General features: G+C 35.8%; 4 protein-coding genes across 10 annotated transcripts; 2 read left to right on the forward strand and 2 right to left on the reverse strand.

Moving 5' to 3' along the window:
* Window positions 1-364: 364 nt before the first annotated feature.
* LOC119637798 (tudor domain-containing protein 3) lies at window positions 365-3232 on the reverse strand. Its single transcript, XM_038034117.1, has 5 exons — window positions 3164-3232; window positions 3020-3104; window positions 2036-2950; window positions 861-1979; window positions 365-807 (listed from the first exon to the last, which is right to left on the reverse strand). Exons 1-5 carry the CDS (start codon window positions 3196-3198, stop codon window positions 517-519), a joined length of 2445 nt encoding a protein of 814 aa, XP_037890045.1. The 5' UTR covers window positions 3199-3232; the 3' UTR covers window positions 365-516.
* An 855-nt stretch (window positions 3233-4087) lies between these two features.
* LOC119637858 (splicing factor 3A subunit 2) lies at window positions 4088-5952 on the forward strand. Of its 2 annotated transcripts, XR_005247345.1 has the most exons (3): window positions 4088-4179; window positions 4242-5281; window positions 5340-5951. XR_005247345.1 is itself a non-coding variant. In XM_038034237.1 (2 exons), the coding sequence occupies exon 2, from the start codon at window positions 4256-4258 to the stop codon at window positions 5057-5059; it is 804 nt and encodes a 267-aa protein (XP_037890165.1). In that variant the 5' UTR covers window positions 4088-4179; window positions 4242-4255; the 3' UTR covers window positions 5060-5952. The 2 variants fall into 2 exon arrangements, 1 of the variants encoding a protein (XP_037890165.1); XM_038034237.1 differs by having other exon boundaries at window positions 4242-5952.
* A 1149-nt stretch (window positions 5953-7101) lies between these two features.
* Window positions 7102-14198, reverse strand: LOC119637853 (mucin-5AC). 5 transcript variants are annotated; one of them, XM_038034230.1, is made up of 12 exons: window positions 14017-14198; window positions 13684-13814; window positions 12124-13218; window positions 11475-12065; window positions 10234-10788; window positions 9122-10149; window positions 8876-9063; window positions 8628-8818; window positions 8496-8569; window positions 8250-8420; window positions 7482-7586; window positions 7102-7412 (listed from the first exon to the last, which is right to left on the reverse strand). In XM_038034230.1, exons 2-12 carry the CDS (start codon window positions 13775-13777, stop codon window positions 7263-7265), a joined length of 4242 nt encoding a protein of 1413 aa, XP_037890158.1. In that variant the 5' UTR covers window positions 13778-13814; window positions 14017-14198; the 3' UTR covers window positions 7102-7262. The 5 variants fall into 5 exon arrangements, with proteins under 5 accessions (XP_037890158.1, XP_037890157.1, XP_037890155.1 ...); XM_038034229.1 differs by having other exon boundaries at window positions 9122-10788; window positions 12124-13170; XM_038034227.1 differs by having other exon boundaries at window positions 9122-10788.
* A 985-nt stretch (window positions 14199-15183) lies between these two features.
* LOC119638003 (glutaredoxin-C4) lies at window positions 15184-19836 on the forward strand. 2 transcript variants are annotated; one of them, XM_038034513.1, is made up of 4 exons: window positions 15184-15202; window positions 15298-15600; window positions 15655-15759; window positions 16288-16383. In XM_038034513.1, the coding sequence occupies exons 2-4, from the start codon at window positions 15451-15453 to the stop codon at window positions 16381-16383; spliced, it is 351 nt and encodes a 116-aa protein (XP_037890441.1). In that variant the 5' UTR covers window positions 15184-15202; window positions 15298-15450. The 2 variants fall into 2 exon arrangements, with proteins under 2 accessions (XP_037890441.1, XP_037890442.1); XM_038034514.1 differs by lacking the exon at window positions 15184-15202 and having other exon boundaries at window positions 15451-15600; window positions 16288-19836.
* The last annotated feature ends 329 nt before the right edge of the window (window positions 19837-20165 follow it).

The following is a 20165-nucleotide window of genomic DNA, read 5'->3' on the forward strand; positions in this document are numbered from 1 at the left end:
TTACACATCCAGTTTCTTAAAATTTGTTCACAGTTTTACCAATGGTGAGCTTAGATAGGCAATGATGTCGACCATAATCTGCTCCTAATTCGCAAAAAGTAACTACTATAAAATCAACATCTTTATAGTAAGTCCTTACTATTTTAACACGTTCAGTAGCTTTTAAATAATCCATATTGTAAAGTGGCAAACGTATAATGCCCTTTATGACAATTTTGGTTTCATCTGTTACCGAAGCAGGGTTGCCAAAGCAGGCCCGCGGGATGGATCACCCTATGCATTTGCGAAATCGAACTATCAATACTTCTATATTTTAAATACCGTTGAGATTTCATTTTATTCGAATTAACTAAAATGCACAATATGTATGTATTTTCATTTTGTTTTTGTTCACAATTTACGTTATTTTAGCATTCAGTTATAATTCGTAAAATATGGCGGTGGTGGTATTGGTTGTATGCTTGATTGCTCTTCATGCTGCTGGCTTGGTTGGTGCGATTTAGTTAGTAAAAATTGTCAGTTGTTAGCACTTCTTTTGGGCGGTGGCACATACATTTGACGTTCACTTCGATATCTTTGAGAATTGCCAACATTGTTAGAACGCTGAAATGGTTGAGGCTGCACCAACTGAGGGGATGGCGCCAGTGCTACACTAGGGCCAAGATTTTGGTAGGCTATAACAGTGTGATGTTGGGCGTCAGTTAAGGGTAAACAATCTGATTTTAAGACTTCTTCGAAATTCCCGTAACCCATAAACAACACTACGCAAGTGGTGTTCGAAATATTGGTGATTTCCGCCTCATAATACTATTAAGAAAAGAAACATTACACGGTTCCTTATTCGTATATCTGAAACTAACCTTGCCATCTTCCCAATATTTCGCTAAGCATCGTTCGCCTTTCTTCCACGGCCAATTGGCTCCTGGAGTTATTTCATAAGCTACAGATGGTGGTAGCGGCGGTGGTACTATGGGTTGTGGAGGAGACGAGGCATAAGAATTAGTATTAGTATTTGCTACAAAAGATCCGGTTGAATTATTTAGGGCAATTGGTGGTTGCGATACTGACGATGGTGGCATCACATGTGGCGAATTTCTTGTCGTAGATGCTTCCTGACTCTTTAACAAGTTCATGGCATATTCATTGGCTTCTTTACTTTGAAAACCTATTATTTTACTGGGATCGTACGGGAATCCATTTGACAGTTGACCAACAAAGGCAGACGTGGCTCCTGCTGCTGGTTTCGATTTAGTCAAGAAGTTTTGAGTACTAATAAATTGCGATGTTGACTGCATCGGATTATTTGCAACATAAACGGCGGCTGATTGGGATGCTTGTTTTTGTATTGATTGTTGGTGTGCCGCTTTCGGCAATTGTTTCTGCTGTTTACCCCGGTTTTGACCTTGTGGTTGGTAATTGTCTCTTTTAGACTCTATTTTCAGTTCTGATGTAGACTCGACCAATTTTGATACCTCAGTTTCCGTATTACCAGCAGCGGCTGGTAAAATATTACTGTGGGTGCTATTATTTGTATTGGTGGTCAGACGTTTGCTGTCCGAACGATTAGGGTTGCGATCCCGATGGGATTGCTGCTTATAGTCCCCACGCTTACTGTGATAGTTTGTTGCATTGCCACGCGTTGCATAATCACTTTCCTTCCTAAAGGATTTTTCATTTCTTCGATTATTATTAAATGTGTCGCCGCTTGAACTCAAATTATTAGCTTGAGTTATTGCTGTGGAGTTTTGATAGCCCGTTTTTGTGGTATTATTCCAATAATCACGGCGACGTTCATCTTTGTAATTAGATTTTTCCTTTGTTGCGCCATTCGTGACTTGTGTTGCCCGATTTGCAGCGAAACTAGACGACATATTGTTTTCAAATTTACCTTTCTCTACGCTTTGCTGTTTGCTGTTGTTCACTTCCTTCCGTTGCTGAGATTGATTAGCAGATGTAGTTGCCATTACAGTTTCAGATGTCTAAAAATAATTTGAATGAATGTTCATTATTCAAGTATTTTGCGAAGTATATTTACTGCTGATAGTTTATTTGTAAGGAAATCGAATAGAGAAACGTTTCCTGCAGGTTTGGCAGGCGCAGACACATCTTCTTTAGCTGAATTAACCCTTCCACCACGTTGTCTCCGGCCGCTGCTAGTTTCGGACCTGTTGTGAGTTTCATTATTACCGTTTCGGGGATCCTTTTTTCTCTTGAGAGTGAATAAGGCTCGCTCTAAATTGTTATGAGTGCCTTTTAAAGCTTGCTTCGCCTCTTCCTCAGAATAACCCTTATCTAAAATTTTCTTTACATTGTGGTCTAAAATATTTTGTTGGCCACCACCAAAGACTTTCTTAACACCGGCTTTAGCTGCTTCGGCAATCGCTTCACTACGCATAGCCTGAAATTCGTCATTTTCCTTCGATTCCTTGTCCTTTTCGTTGGCAGCTTGCAGACTTTTAAAATTTCTATCTTGCGTTAGAGCCTCTTTATGGGTATCCAATCGTTTGCCAAACGCAATCCATGGCGGCGGGCCACCCGATCCGGCATTGATTCTCATACCACTGCGTGCATATTTCTGCATTTGTCGAGCCAAATCCCATTTCTCCACTAAATGTTCAACGTTTCCTCCCAAATTCTGTACTTCATCAGGTTTCAATACTAGAAAACCCTGCATTATTTGTATTTTTTCGGCTTTAAAGAACAATTTGGTACCGGGTGGCGTATTAAGATGCAAAAAGGGCAAATGTTCTAATTCAATAGCTTGCATAATTTGAATACCATCCGTAAGTTCACATTGCAGCAATCTTGGAGCAACCGTCGATTCCTCGTTAGCCTTCGGAGCAGAAACGTTACGCACTCTTTGTATTTGTAAAACAATGCGTCCGGTAATCATGCAATTGGTATCCAGTTTGTTTGGTAGAGCTCCACCACCCAGCTCCTTCAAATCCCACTTGAATTATTCAAAAACGAATAACTTATTTATTGTTTTTTTTTTAATGTATATTGTAAAATAGCTTACATCTTTTGCTTCTGTAACTAGTTTTGCAATATCTTCATTTTGCAATTCGGTGATTAATTTCTTCAAGCCCTCTTCGGTCAAGTACCTATAGAAAATTTTACTTATTATGCACGGTCCTTCTTTAGCCGAGCTTTGACTACTCACCAGCCTTGATCTTTTAATTTCTCCAATAAACTCATTATTATTGTTATTATTTTTATTTTTAATTAATAAATTTTCCAATATTACTTTGTGTAAACCGTAAAACAAAAAAAAAATACTATCCAGAAAATATTTCTTTTCAAACAGAGTTGCCATTTGTTGCGAAAGAAATAGTTTTAAAATTTTAAGTGTGAAAGAATTCAATTTATAATTTACAGATGATATGCAATACTTATTTAAATATTTATGTATGCTTGAATATTGGGCGTCTTAAAAAGATTTATGAAAAAACGCAGTAGTCAAAAAATAAACTCACAATCTACCTAATAACAATAAACCTCAAATAAATCTTCAAGTGGAAAGCGCAGCTACTGTAAACAAAGTTCGAATCATGCAGAATGGAATCGTTATAAAGTCCAACTGATGTCATTCACAGTGTTATGAAATTAAGCAATAGACATCCAGATAAAAGGATTGCACAATAATTTCAGAAATGCTCAATTTTATATTATCATAAACATTGCTTTCCTTTGCTTTGTAAAATCATTATCAAGACAAAGCGAAGAAAATTTCAAAAAATTTTATTCAAAAGAAATTAAATGACAAGCTATTTTAATTCTTATTTACAATGGGCGATTTATCATGTATCTTGAACATCCATCAGCATCCAAATATAGTAAGTATATATATATATATATAATTTAAGAAAAATTGTTTTTACAAGATTTAGTCATTATAAAAAAGCGCTAATATCTAGATCTAGGATTTTCCTTTTTTTTAATTTTATAAAATTATGCCCTCATTTAGATGTCTAAATGCTCCGCATTTATTATATAAATACCCGAGTTTTATCTACGAGAAACCTTTAAATCTCTAAAATAATCCACATATTGATTTAATAAAATAAATTGCCTATACATAGTGATGATTGCATTTTTTTTTCAAATATGGCAATAATATCACATGCCAAAGCATTCCGTGATGCTACTAATTTTGGACTTTTGATTAATAGAAAACTGGTAACTGATATTCATAGTATTTGGCTTTCATAGCTAACATTGCTTATTAATTGATTTTGTAGACTATTTAATTGAAATGGATTTCCAAAACCGCGCAGGCGGTAAAACCGGCAGCGGCGGTGTTGCTTCCTGGTCAGAAACAAACCGCGACCGTAAAGAGCGCTTAAGACAATTAGCTTTGGAAACAATTGATCTGAACAAAGATCCATATTTTATGAAAAACCATTTGGGTTCTTATGAATGTAAATTATGTTTGACTTTGCATAATAATGAAGGCAGTTATTTGGCCCACACCCAAGGTAAGAAACATCAAGAAAACTTGGCCAGACGGGCAGCTAAAGAAGCAAAGGAGGCTCCTTCTATGATGGCTCCCGAAAAGCCTCGGGTGGAACCTAAGAAGTTCGTCAAAATTGGCCGCCCTGGGTATCGAGTCACCAAACAACGTGACCCAAGTAATGGGCAGCAATCATTATTATTCCAAATAGATTATCCGGAAATTACTGAAGGTGTTATACCGAGGCACCGCTTCATGTCTGCTTATGAACAAAAAATTGAGCCACCCGACCGAAAATGGCAGTACCTGTTATTTGCTGCAGAGCCATACGAGACTATTGGCTTCAAGGTACCTTCAAGAGAAGTAGAAAAAACCGAAGGAAAATTTTGGACGCACTGGAATCGGGACACGAAGCAATTTTTCTTACAATTCTCCTTTAAGTTGGAACCGAAAATTATCCCACCTCCACCGCCACAGTTGCATCGGGCACTAGGCCCACCTGGAGGTTTCTCTATACCAGGGCCGCCAAGACCTCATCACATGTTTAATGGAGTGCCACCTCCACCTCCCATGAGTGTGTTACCAGTACCTCCACCACCCATGTGAGAAGAAGAATCCCCTGCTACTTCTAAATAAGACGATGCAGGAATTTACTTAAAGCTCCAAGTAAAATTTTTAAATTACTAGGCTTGATTAACCTTTCCTCGACGAAGTCATTTTTTCATTTTACTCTCATATTTGAAGCCGGCATTCAGTAGCAGAAAGTTTGTGACAGTTTTTTAAAGAGAACTTAAACATTCGTCATATATTACTATTAATTCGGTTCGAGTAATTATTAAAAAAAATTATATTAATAAAACTAGTTACTAAAACAAAATAATTACAGCTTTTGTGTCCAGGTTTACAAACAATAGAGCGCCGTATTCTTACGCTCCTCCTTTTCATTTGTCAAGCGCACTCACGTTGGAATATCAATTCAAATTGCCATAAAGCATACCGTAAAGTTTTCTCGGTATGATTGTTGTTTCTACCGTTTCAAATTGTTCGTTCCCATCAAATATGCAGTATCACCACGAAGACACGAACGTTTGGCCTAATTCTCGACGTGGGCATGAATGTGCCTCGACTTATCGTGACATATCGATTCCTCATCACGAATTATGCGAAACAAAAAAAATGTCGTGTTATAATATCTTTTGAGCAATGTTTCACACGAGGATCACCAACAGCATCGCGACTTGCAATCCTATAACCTTCCCTTCCCCATCTTTTTCAACATTTTCATTGCCTTAAGTATCCAGAATTCGCAGCTTTACTGTTCTGTCAAGAATTTTGCTCAGAGGTTTTCCCACTATCTCTTGCATCTCTTAGTTTTCAAACTTTTCCTTTGCTGCGAACACATGACTATTTTCCAACAATACATGAATCTTTTCCCATATCCTGCTTCATATGATGCGTTTAATGAATTCCAATTTTTTGACCTAAACTACTGATATAAAACGTTTCGCAGGTCTTACTTCCATTTAATTTAAGTTACACACCGAACAAACATTGAATATATATGAATACATGTTCGAATTTTGGAAAAAGGGAAATGAAACAACATATCAAACTATGAGGACTAATCCAAATACAATATATAACCACATTTCAACTTAAAGTAAGGCGAAGATAATACGTTGCTAAAAAGCTATTGAGTTAATATGCAAATTTTAAAATAATGTTCTTGGACGAATTCTAAATAATTCGTCAACTGTAAATTGCTGAATCTACTTATTGGAAAAATTGCAAATTATATATAAAATTAATGAGTGTGTTTGACTTTCGGATCATGTATATGTGAACAAGAAGAAATCCAAGACTATATTTATCGCTCTAAAAAAATCTTAAGACACTACAATTTCAAGGAGACCTTTAATATTAAGGGTACGTACTTAACCCGTTCTCGTGAATGACGGCTGTAAACGTCCATTGCGTGTACTTGTAGACGCAAGCGATGCCTATGGCAGTCGTCTATTCTTATTATTATAGAACAAAAAAAGAAGTTTGTTCTTGCAAGCATTCACCGATTTTAAAGTACGCGTCAACGTGTTACCTAGAGTATTTTTGCCTACAGTTTTGCAGTCTTAATTAATGAAAATGAATTTTAGCCCACATCGATTTCACCACTCTTAATCATTTCCTAAAACGAAAAACAAAAGACAATTCTTCAATATTCATAATCTGATATATATATAAATTTAACAATAGCGCGACAGTTGTCTAATTTTTTGCGCGCAGCATTTAGATGACTGCGAGGGATATTTGTCAAATTCCATGTCATTGTCAATTATAAATTGGTGAACAGATTGTGACAATTTTCAGATAATAAGAGGCACGATCAATTTTTGAGATGGGAAAGTTTGCTACTTCTACTAGTCAGTAATCTATACTTCATGAAAGTGTTTTCGTAAAACTCGTTCAAATGAACTTCCATCTGTACATTGTAGATATAGCATAAACGATTAGTTAGATATTTCAAGAAATTTGAGGCGTGAAATAGAAGTAACCTTTTTTTGTTATTTTAAAAAAATATTTGTTTTTTAATTTCAAATTAATGCCACAAAAACATTTACATCTAAAATATAATAAATAACATGTACAATGAAATATTTTCAAGCTAAACAAAAAAAAAGTTATTCTTCTATTAACTATACCACGGAGTAGGTGTACATAGTTGTAAAATATTGGGTGATTATATTTCGCATTGATCATGTTTTTAAAGCAAGGAGAATAGGTGTTAATAAAAATGTGTGAAGCAAAAGTCGCTTTAGGGTTTTTCGCGTTTTTTGAAGTTCCTTTTCGACGCGCATCGATTAATAATGTCCGAAATGTGAGATTTATGATCGAAAATTTTCATAATTTGATTTTGTGCCTCATTAACACCGTCCACAATGATTTTACTGCGTTGCATATTACCCTAAAAATACAAAATTACGAAATACAATAAAAGTCAGTGGAAATAAACGATTCAATTCAAATAACACACCTTTACTAGATCGCTAATACGTTCAATTTCGTTGTTAATGCCATGCGATTCCATTTGCTTAAGCATTGTGGATAGCTTATCATAACCCAATGCTTCATTTTCGCACTAAGTTAATAAAGGAATCATTAATGAGTTTATAATTTGATGGAGAAATTAAAATAAGTTTTAAAAATAGAAAGAAAAGATTGTATGCAATGGATTTAACACAGCCACCAAACTGATTTGCACAAAAAAAATTATGTCTCGAAAATCAACGCCACATCTTTAAATATGGGACTATTTATAAACCAGTTGAAAGTATCTTTACATTGCATGATTTTGAAGGTAAATCGAAAACTGAATCGATGTTTATTGTTTCGGATTTTCACTACATATTGACTGCAAAGTGATTTATGTGAAAAATCAAAACTAGTGTGATAAGATATATATGAGAAACTTCACACTTCCATAAACTTTTTGATGATGACGTGGAAGCACACCCAATTTTAGAGCATCTACTTTTAAATTTTGCGTATTTAAAAACGTTATGTTAAAATTTCATACTAAAAAGTACTAATCTTTAATTCTTTGATTCTTTACTGACGCTTTCCTAAGTCAAAGAATTTCATACGCGCTATTACGAATCGGAAAGATTTTAATCCAAACTTGCAAAAGAAAATAAGATTCACCGAATATCGCCACCTAAATGTATTGGCAAATCATTCCTCCGATATTAATCATTAATCTTTAGAGTGAACAAAGTAAAATTTTCAGCGATATAATACTAACCAAATCTTCCATTTGTGAACGAAGATGATAAATTTTCCAGCCATTTATTTTGCCCAATACATTGCTTTGCTTTGCTAAATCCATAATGGTCGGCTTTCGTTCTTCTCGAGGCTTCACATCAGAATAGCGTTGAAAATGGTTATACGCCGATTTCCAATTTTGTTTATAAGTCTAAAAAACGTAGTTACAGAAAATAAAAATGAAAGTCGGAATCAATCTTTATAGTAACGATAAGGACAAATTTACACTCAGTAACGTCAGATTACGTGGACGTTTTAAAACATATTCGACCGGCTTTGTATTCTCTTTGCCATTGATAACTGTAAAACAGAGAAGAAATTTTACAATGAAACAAACTAGATGTATGCTGTACGCTACCTTCACGTCCAATGCTGACTGAACTCGGCGTGCAATTGCCTACCACAGCTGTTGGAGTGGTCCCTGCCAAACATACCGTAGATTCGATTATTGCGTTATTGTTAGCGTTCGCTGATACACTGGGATTATTTGACAATAGCGGTGGTAAACTGAGAGCAGCTTGATTTTGTGGTGAAGGCTGACTATCATTTCTGTGGAAAAACCTTTAAAGTCTTAAGAAGTTTTAAAATATCGGCTAAAGAACTTACGTTGACTTTCTCGATTTTTTACGTGGCGGACATTCGATAGAACCTCCGTTAAGCCTCTGCTGTTGTGTATTGGAATTCAAAACAGCGTGTTTTATGTTATGATGGTCCACACTGGTTAAGTTCCGTGAATTAACCGGTGTGCCAGACGTTGTATGCTGTTGGGCCATAGAATGATGACTGGGGTAAAGCTATGAATATCGGAATCAAAAAAGTGAAAAAATTATAACCTGTCTTAATGCTACTTACCTCGTTAATGGGATTGAAATGAGTTTCCATACTTGGACCGCTGATCATGCGATTGATAACCATATTACCATCCTGCATTTGCTGATCAACACCGGGGGACGAATTGGCTGAAACTGTAGTAGATCCATCAGATGAAGCTGGTGAGTCGGTACGAGAATTTCTGGTGGATGCAAGTATGCCACTTGCATTGGAAGTTACACTGCATAGTGTTACACTATTCGCCGGCTTGTCCTTTTTACTCAAAGTTTCGGTACACAACACAACAGGAGCGTTGGATGTGGTTACCGAGGTAAGACTATATGAATTATTTATTGACGAATTTGATGAAGAACTAGCAGCCATCATGCCACTGGAAGATCCCATTGATATAAGTGTAGGTCCAAGATTCTTTGCGGCCAGTATAGGAGAACCATCGATGTCGCGTTTACGGAGAAAATTAGAAACTACGGCGGTGCCAGTAGAACCGTTACCTGCAGTCATTTTTATAGAAGTTTGTAGGGGTATAAGCATATGCTGCGTTTGTTGATTGCTATTCATCCCCACTACGTTATTTCCAGATGATACGTTAGTTTGCTGTGCAGTAGGTATAATGAGTGAAGTCTCCGCGCTACACGCAGACGTTTGCTGTATTACTTGTGGCGTAGTTTGCGATACTGCTACAGCATCAGCAGCCGCTGCAGCTAAATTCCCAGCGGGTAGTTGGCTGAAGCGCACAGGTAAAGCCTGCAAATGTGCTGCTGCATTGCACACCGGTATTTGTACCTGCCCGATTGTGCGACCACCACCTGATGGAACGACTGTGAACGTGGCTGTTGATGTATTGCCACCGGTATGAGTTACAAAGGGTAGCGAAGATATCGAGAGATTAGCTGTAGAACTCACTATTTGGTTTTGTGATATTGTACTATTCGTTACAGTGGTCGTGGTTAACGATAAAACACCCGTGGATACTTGTACTGAATTGGCTGGCACTGACTCATAGTAGATAGTACTTCCCGGCTGTAAAAATGTACCGGATGTAACAGTACCTGTGGAGGTGAGAACGTTAGCAGCACTTGTATTAGACGACATCGAAATAGATGTATTTGATGTAGATATGCCACCACTGCTACCTGAACTACTGGCGCTAAGCGGTCGCTGCGGAACAGGAGCATGATGTATATAAACATTGCCTGAGGGGCCAGCTGCAGCCGAAACCGATGCGCTGTTTTCCAAAGGTGATGTCAACTGGGCTTGTGTCATTACTTTACCCACCGTAATCGATCCAGCGTTTTTAATCGGCGTCATAGTGCCCGTAATTATATTACCACCGCTGGCCCCACGTGTACCAATGGCCAACGGCACTACTGTAGCTCCTCCACTTGAACTGGCTCCCGTCGCTGAACTGACTATATTTTGAGTGGTCAATAATTGGGCACTACCACCTTGCGAAACGTTTACTAATTGTGTTGTTGTATTAGCGGATATATTTGTGGCTGTTATACTTGTCGTTGAAACAGATGGAGATGGGCTATTGCCAGTGCTACATACATTCGACGGTTGCCCCAAAGAACTACCACCAGCAATCGCACTCGATGAACCAGAGGAAGGTAATTTCCCAATACCCAGTTGAGTTATGGTCAAAGAAGGCTGAACTTTAGTTGCCATAGTCACTGGTGGGCGTATACCTTGTGATAAAAACACAGTTTTATATACCTTAGTAATACAGATATCAACCAAATTAATTTAATTAATTATAATAAATTGTTAAAACATTTTTTTTTTATTTACTTTGTTACCAACCCTTTACATCGCTACTGATGTGTACATATAAACGCATGTACGTATATATAAGAATGTTACGAAACTAAGAAACGCTTTAACGCTTCTCTAACCGTTGACCGTTCATTTCATTTGACTTTAAGTTTGCGTGATTCATCTGCTAGGTGGACATACATGCACATTAACTTATGTTGAATGCTACTTCATTTTTTATTTTTATTATTTTTATTTTTTATTTTAACAAACATTAGACTTGCGTTCACATGAAATAACGCTATAATGGTGTCTAATTATTCAAAGTCTTTGAATTCCAAGCTAAAACCGCGTACTGCTACAAATCGTACTTGATTAAAAGTAATCGTGAATGAAGGGCAAATTTTTTAAGGTACTTCGATCACTTATCACTGCCTAAAAATTCGTCGAATACCTTATAAAAAAACCTGCTTTATGTTAATACTATGTGAAAATATCATTGAAACACAAAATAATTACAATTCTGAATAAAACACGGTCAGATAATACTGCGCTCGATCCAGAGATATGTGCTAACTAATAAGTAAATTTCGTAACAATTATGACAGTTGCTATTTACCGAACTTTCCGCCTCCAGAAGTGTTTACTATAATCGGTTGCAAGACCACATTAGCAGCCAAACGCCCTGTGGAACAGAGTTGTGCAGCTCCACCCGGTTGTTGTTGCAGCTGAATTATGCGCGTTGCTGGGAGATTGGTAGACGACATAACATTGGAAGTAGAACCACCGACGCCAGTTGCTGTTGTATTGCGTGTTGGATTTGAAGCTACAGAACTTGATACAGTTGACACATTAGAAACACTTGATGTTATAGTTGGAGTAAGTTGCGGCAAATTTGGTGTTCGAATACTAATATTTGTGGTGTTAAGTTTTGCTGTTGAAAACGATTTTCCCAATGGTATTGGCCTAATTTGACGAGGGGACGCTCCAGCGCCAGCCGTAGCTGTTAAGGGAGTGGCTACGGCAAATCTTGGTCCTGTAGTTGCCACCGACGTTGTGTTGAACTGTGTTTGCGCCAGGGGTTGCGATGTAGCCACATTCGGTGAGTATACCAAAGTGGCTTGATGTGGACGCGGCGGTAAAATTGTGGCTACGTAAGTTTGCTGTTGTTGTTGGTTATGAGAAGCAGACGAAACCGCTTGAATCGTGGCTGAAAGAGAAATATCCGATACATTAAATAATTTCTACCTCTTCCTCATAATACTCACATTGTTGTCCTTTAGATGTTGGAGTTTGTTGCTGTCCAGATACAACTGTAGTTCCAGACTGCATTGTAGATCCAGTCGTTGTAACTACTGTTCCAGTAACAGCTACTACGGAGCCACTGCTACGTTGTCGTGACTGGTGTGGAATGGCACGTATCAGTTGCACTTGACCGGCAGGATTTGCAGCCATCCAAGTAGTACTAGTAGCTGGAGATATAACTGTAGTAGCAGGTGAGGTGCTGTTACGGCTGACGGTAGTTCCACGGACAAAATTTCCCGCCGCTGTTATACCAGTTACCGTAGCACCTGCAATACCCGTGGCAGTTACTGATGTCGGTGTCGTCCTTATAGGAGTAACAAGACGTTGACCCGTAGGAACGCCAACCCCCACACCCACACCAGTCATGGAAGCTGCAGTAACGTTAGCTCTTGGCAAATAGGCGGTCTGCGTGCCTGGCCTAGTTACCGTTATTGATGTATTTGATACCGAACGTGCCGGTGCTGTTGGAAAAGCGGTTATTTGGGCTCGGCCTGGACCAGCAGTTTCTAATTGCTTAATCATAGAAGGCATTAGATTCCCCATAACTACCCTAACTTGAGTTGATTGGCCACCAGTTCCTATGGCACGTATTGAAGTAGCTGCTGCGGCATTAGCAGCTTGTGATGTATTTAAAGCAATAGGTGTGCCGCTTGCACCACTGGCACCAACTTTAATAGCACTCATTGCAGTTACGCCACCACTTGTCACCAAGGTGCCTGCACCGCTTGCTGCCGCTGTTGTCAAACTACTTAAAGATATGCCGCTAGCCACATTTGAGACGGCTGCAGCTGCTACTGCATCAATTGTGGTTGTTTTGATATGTGTTATTTTGGCTGCAACTGGATTTAAAGCAAACAAATTCGTTACATTTGTAGGATTTTTTAACTGTATTGGTGATGGTGCAACTTGTGAATTGTTGGGTGTTGTATATATGGGTGGTGTTGGTACTAGTGTTGGAGTAGTTGTAGTAGGTAAAAGTATTGGTGAGTGTTGATTTTGTTGCAGAGTTGCTGGATGTGGATGGGATATTAATTGAGTTTTAATAATTTTGAAATGTTCTGTGGAAATAAAAAGCATATATTTAAAGAAAATAAAAAATAAGTACTTTTCCCACTTCATGTCTTTGGCTCCTATTCTTGGAAAATATATATATCTATATTGAAAATAACGTAAATATATTCAATCCAATAAAGTTACAATCCGTACATTGTCTAATTCAATATGGAGCGCATAAATTCGTCGAAAACAAATACATAAAAATCAGCGCTGTCATAAATATAATGGAATGTAATACAGAAAGGTAAGGAAAATGCAAATAGAAAACAAACAAATGTGCCCACACGTATGCAGACAGTACAATGTATATACATAACATAAAAGTAGGTATATACATAGATATATAATACGTACTAATATGTTCATTTATATATTTACATACATATATTTATACAAACCAATACGTCTATAACTATTTATATTGAATCTAGTAAATACTGAATAAAGCAATAAAAGCAAAATCTTACCTCCCGTTGCAGTAGTGATATTGCTATTACCAACATTTCCTGGGCCAGGTGTTCCTCCGCCACCCGTTGCATTATTTCCATCGGTGCTGCTCATTTTATTCAAAAATGTCGCGTAATTATTAATAAAAATTCTAATTTATGCAAAAAAGAAAAGCGAAAAAATAAAATCTTATTATTTTGATTCACCTCGGAAAAAAAGTACAGCTTGGCGGCAGAAAAATGTTCTTTTATTGCTGATTTCGCACAAACACTTACACAAGCTTTTTTTTCTCTTTTTCTTTCCAACTTGACATATTTTTTCTTATTTCATTTGACAAATTTTTTATTACTCACCTTAATATTATTCAAAGTTTGCTCTTAATTTTAAATGTTATACTCTGTCACTTTTATATATACATATATAAAGATAAAACTGTCAACATACATTTACGGTTAAATTTTATCACTAACTTAAAACATTAAAATAATATTAGAAAACTTCAAATACTTTGATTCACATTAAAACTTGGTAAATTAGTAATGTGAACTTAGTGCTTTTAACACTTTATTTGAAGCGTTTTTTAGCTATTGACTTCGTAAATTTGCGTCGTATTTTTTCGTAAAATCATTGCAAAACGCTCTGTATATATTGCGCAGTGGCGCATTATATCGTAGCTACAGGAAATCCTAAAAAAATATATCAGCTGCGAGGTCTACATTTTATTATTGCAGCTGCCTTAATAACGAAAAACAATATTGTGGAAAACGAGAATAATTTACTGATTTCTACTTTTGTTTGCAATGTAACGACTTTATTAAAAATAAAACGATAACACAATCTTCCAAAATATTTAACAGCTTGTAATGATAAAATTGCACAATATCTATCTTAATCCAGAAATTTTACGCCTCTCACGTTTGTCCTATAATTATCAAATATCGCTTTGCTCAGAATGTCCAATTTACAAGATCTAAGCTATAATTTGAGGTGTGATAAAAAGTATAATCTATGGTAAGCAGGAATTACTTTTAAATAGTTTTCTGATTGATGTTCCTTTTTTTAAAATATATGTGAGTTTCCAAGTGGAGGTTGTCTTTGTTTGTTTTTAAATCTGAAAAATTTCCATATTAGTCTCACCAGTTCAAAAATCAATTAAGTTATAACCGTGAGACATATAATTCGAACTGTAGTTTGAAAACGATATAACAAGGGAACGAAGTGTCAGAACCATTTGAAACTGCGCAATGTTAAGCCTTGTTCAAAAATGCACAACAATTTCAAGACAAAGTAAACGCAAAAAAATTCAACAAAAGCTCGCATAATGCACATTTTTGTAGTGTAGTCGCAAATTTGTATTAATAAGAAAAATTATTCAACTTAATTGAATACGTACTATATGAATGGCGAGTTTAAATGGACGTTTTTTTTAATACATAGAAACGTTACCAGAATTTAAATGCTCTTATATCATCTCTGATTTTGACACAAACCAAAGAAAAGTTGCAATAATTACGATTTCAGCTGATTTATTTTTGAAACGTATGTGTATTTCTTTAACTTGTATTACTTACTAATCGCTGAAAAGTTTTTCAATAATTTCAATTTATTTGCATTATTTAATATTTGCAAGGAAGATAGAAGTTCATTATTTATATTTGAAAAAACCGCACTACATCATTGAAGACGACTCTCTTACTTCATTATCTTAAGAGACATATACAAACGAAGGGGAATCGAAAAAAATTTTGTAATTCTCTTTGGCAACAACGATTTTTATTATTACTCACATGGGTTCAGCTATTTCTCAGCTGCCCAAACCAGCAGACACAGTTAATATGGATTCGCCTCAGGCTGAAATGGTAAAAAGTGCTTTGCAAAATCATAAAGTTGTAATATTTTCCAAAAGTTATTGTCCTTTTTGCACTATGGCCAAAGAAGTAAGTAATATCGATTTAAGGCTTAGAAATATCCAGTTTTTAATCTTTTAACAGCAATTTAGAAAACTTGACATTCCTATTCACGTAATTGAATTGGATCAACGTGATGACGGAGATGAGATTCAATCCATTTTAGGGGAAATGACTGGCAGTAGAACGGTAAATATCATTAGTTTTTGTTCGTGGTTCGCCTAAATCAATGCTAAAGTAATAACAATATTGGATGCATGACATCATATAAACCCTTTGGATATACATTTTTATAGTAGAAATTTTCATACACTAGTTTTAGTTAATTTTACACAGCCAAATAATAAAAGAACATTATTTCCGAAGATTTAGGAAAAATTAAAATATTGTAGCTGATAATTATTTTTGCCCATGGAATACGGCTACCGAAGAGTCTTCCAAAAAGAAAAACGAAATTGAGGCATTTAATTTCTAAATTCGATTTCTAAAGCCGATTTGCTGGTTTTCTTAACTAAGCCAACAATTGTTTATATAGAGTCAAAATTTTCGACAATCTTCTTAGTAAAGAAACTAATTTGTGAATCAAGGCAGTAATATTCAAAATAACAAAAGCATTAGGAATGACTAACATTCAATCTTTGAAGAATAATTGTTACAATACTTTGCGTATAAATTAGTTTTATAATACTAATTTCAAATATTTGACGTTTTTTTTAGGTGCCTCGATGTTTTATTAATGGTAACTTTATTGGAGGCGGCACCGATGTTAAAAAGATGTATGACCAAGGAACTTTGCAAAAATATTTTATTTAATTTTCAATTTGCGCACATATAACTTCAATATAGAATTTATGCGCACACATATTAAAGCATCCGAATTTAGTTAAATTGAAAATTTAAAAACGTGTTCACAAAGTATGTTTAAAAAAAACAAATTCGATAATAAATTAATCGTTATCAAATCGAAATTAAGCCGGCATGAAACTTGTCCGAAATAGTTACGATCTTCATGGGAAATTACTATTGTGTTCAGCCAATAGCAAGAGAACAAATAGTATTCAATATTTAACACGCGCTGGTTAAAGAGAATATTTGAAAATCTGATTTTTTTTTTCTTCCTTTTTGTTAAACATGGTCGACTCAATAACTCTCACCCGAAATTTATATGAAGGTGCTTCAAGATACTATTTGGCTAAAGTAGAAAGAAGGTTTTGCTGTCGAAAGCTTATTTTTGTGTTTAGAAAAACGTAGTTGCTTTCAGTTTACGTTTAACTGCGTTACGTTGTGCTCTAACCAATTTGACCCATTTGTAATACCCTCCTGCATACAAAGACTTCCATTCTTTCAACCAAATTTGAAATCGATATTTTAATTTTTGCGACGATCGCGAAGGCATGACTTAATCATATCAGAATTTCAGACTGACCAAAAGTATATATACTTTGTAGGGTGCCTGAAGCATCCTTTTGGGTGTTGCAAACACTATGGAAAAAGAGTATACCTGCCGTTCCTTAATGGTGGTAAGAACATTGTAGTCTTAGAAGCCCGACATTAGATATCGTATCGTACTCCGTGCAGAACAATTCTTCATTCATGTTTCCATTTTTTTATGATAGTCCTTATGTGGAAGAGGACCCAAAAATTGACTTAATCTAAATTTAGCTAAATTAATCTTCTTGTCAAAGCTCTCATTATTATTTGTCACAAAGTACTACAAATTAGACGGTTGCCATACACAAAACTTACTTTTCAAAAACACCCTTGTTTCGGAGTGGTGCTCGGAAAATAGACCAATTTCTACCACAAAATGTAGAAGAAAAATCTATTGTCATACATACATTGTCATGAGAACCCTTACCCGGAGTCGGGTACAAGAAATAGATGCCCATAAACTAATTTTGGTAGAGTTGATTTTTTGGTGACCGACAACACCTATGGACCAGTTTTCACTGTAAAATTTTAAAAATTGAATCGTTTTGCTTTATTAAGGTTTGTTTTGCTTAAGGTCAGTTATTTATGAGGAGGTTCAACACAACATCATGCGGAAAAATTATTACTCAGCGACATTAATCGAGAAATTTTGAAAGTTGTATGTTTTGTTTGCTTGTTTTCAATTCAAAATCGATCGAGTCGATTGAATCGTTCGTGTTCATGAGCTGCGCCAAATTTCTTCTCGCGTCTGAAAGTGTCAAGAAAACAATTGGAAATCAGTTTTCCGCGTCGATGTCGGTTCTCCTAAAGCATCAGTGTTCTTTCGCTACCTTTCCCCCTCGTCTCATTATCAACATCCTGTGTGTAGTAAGATACTCTAGCCTTTTGCCTTATGTGTTATGTTGTCTTTTATTAAAAGCCGATGCAGTATCGGTGACAAGCGAATGCGTTCAGAGTGACTTAACAGAGGCCTTAGCAAAATACCGAGGTGGGGTCAAATAAATCTGTAACACTACCAAACACCGATGACCCTCACTGCGCAGACTAATACGGGAGAGCGATGAACATCTCTTTCTCTTTGATGGTATCGATGCAGAAAAATCAGCTCTGCTTGAAGCTCTTATCACCGAATATACAAACTGTCGCTGCCTACGCCAACTGCACCGATTATTTCCAATGAAAATGAAAATATAGTCCACGAGCAGAAATTGACAAGTCTTACCTGACGACTCTCGCCCGTGTACAACGGAAGATTTAGATGCTCATGGCTAACGGGAGGGTGACTAATAGTCTTAACCCGCTTCACTGTCGACATAATGTCGTCTATATCGTGTTATGTATATTTGCATAGCATGGCAAATATTTTGCTAAGATGAAAAATTTCTATCCACTAATCATGTCCTTTATTAGGGCTAATTGATCATCTCAGCTTACTCACCTATTTTTATTGTTTATGGCAGATTGTAAGTTATCGTTTTTTTTTATATACATTTTTTTCCATATTTCGTTTATACATGTATGTGACTTTTTGCAGATAAATGACACTCCTTCTATTACATAAGTTTCACATGATATAAACATTTGTAAATTTTATACTAAATTTCAGATTAGACCATCAGTTAAAAGAATACTTCAAGCAAATAAAAGAACCAAGATTTCCAATGTCTTATCACGGGTTTTGCGTTTGTGGGCGTGACGATAGCACACGATATAAATATGTGTCAAGAGGCGAACAGAATTAAATTGATGAAAATCTCATATATCTCAGATTTAGTCCTACTGGTTGTGCATCTTAGGTCATCGTCTGGAATTTTTAATTTCGATCTTGTAGACTTTTAGAACTGCTTCTCTGATCCCCTACTATAAAAACATTTCTTTTGTCGCATTTAACACAATTGTCCTCTTACCTTTTACCAGAGTGGATAATAGTTGCGAAGATGTTTGGTTTGTCTCTATGTGGTTATATTTTGGAGAATATCGTGTTGGTATGAAGAGGAAAAAAGCATAATCACTAAATAACCTAGTAATAAACGGTAAAAAAAATTATGCTGTAAGCATAATTGAGGCTGATTTACCGTTCTCATTATCGAGCTATCGTACGATGCGAAAAACAAAAACAATAGGATCGCTGATAGGATAGGCTGAAGATACTCGATTACTTTCGTATTAAATTTGGCTTTTCGCTCGTGCAACGGACTATTTATTATATCATCGCTATGCAAAGAGGACGAAAAAAAGTAAATAAACAAACTAAGTATAAAATTTGAAAAAGATGCTAGTGGAAGAATATTATACCAGATAAATAAATTTCAAGTCTTAAAGCGGAAAAATCTATGACTATCGGCTTTATTGAAAAAATCTACCGCACCTCAGATCCGCGACCATGGAGTTCTTAGTCTTAGATCCTTTGTTTACTCTGCTCTACTTTAATAAGTTGATGATATCACTATTTATTTAAATTTTCGAGTTCTTTTTTCTTAATAGTTAATTTTTATAACATCTACAAGTATGAAGCGGCACCCTTTGTCCGTTTGGTGCGTTTCCTTATCCATTTTATGTTTTTCTTCCGATAGTCCCAACGACTGTCACTCATCTGCTTTTTAAACCCCTTCCTGAGGCTGTGTTGGTCGAATAGGTGAAGAAGATTCTAATTCCAAAGTACTTACTTAGTCGTTACCACACATTTCTTCCTTATTCCCTATTCATTTATCTCTTCTAATTTTATGGTACCAATAGGTAAGTAAAAGCATCGAAAATAATTATTTGATTTTATTTTGCAAAGCAAACACTCATACACTATCTACCGGCCTCTGATCTACATCTTAAAAAAAAAAAATCGCAAACTTTGATTAGCTTAGTTTAATTTTATGCGAAATATGACATGGATTCCTAACTATAATTTTAATGGAGTAACAGTAGGAGAACTATTAACGCATCTTGTTGTACTAGCAAAACTTCGTTTTTTGAAATTATATAGCTCATCTCTTAAACAAAAAGCAAAACTTTAAACTGCTTCTCTGGCTTGCTTGATAATAAAGAAGCTATGGGTATAGCTTTGAATAAGATGCTTCTAACGCCCTCTTTGGAATTCCTTTATATGTTTAGATATGCAATCCATGCATTATTTATTATCAAGTGCAAATAATGATAAATATCTATTAAAT

The sequence above is a fragment of the Glossina fuscipes genome, unplaced genomic scaffold, assembly GCF_014805625.2.
Source record: "Glossina fuscipes isolate IAEA_lab_2018 unplaced genomic scaffold, Yale_Gfus_2 61, whole genome shotgun sequence".
NCBI lineage: Eukaryota > Metazoa > Arthropoda > Insecta > Diptera > Glossinidae > Glossina > Glossina fuscipes.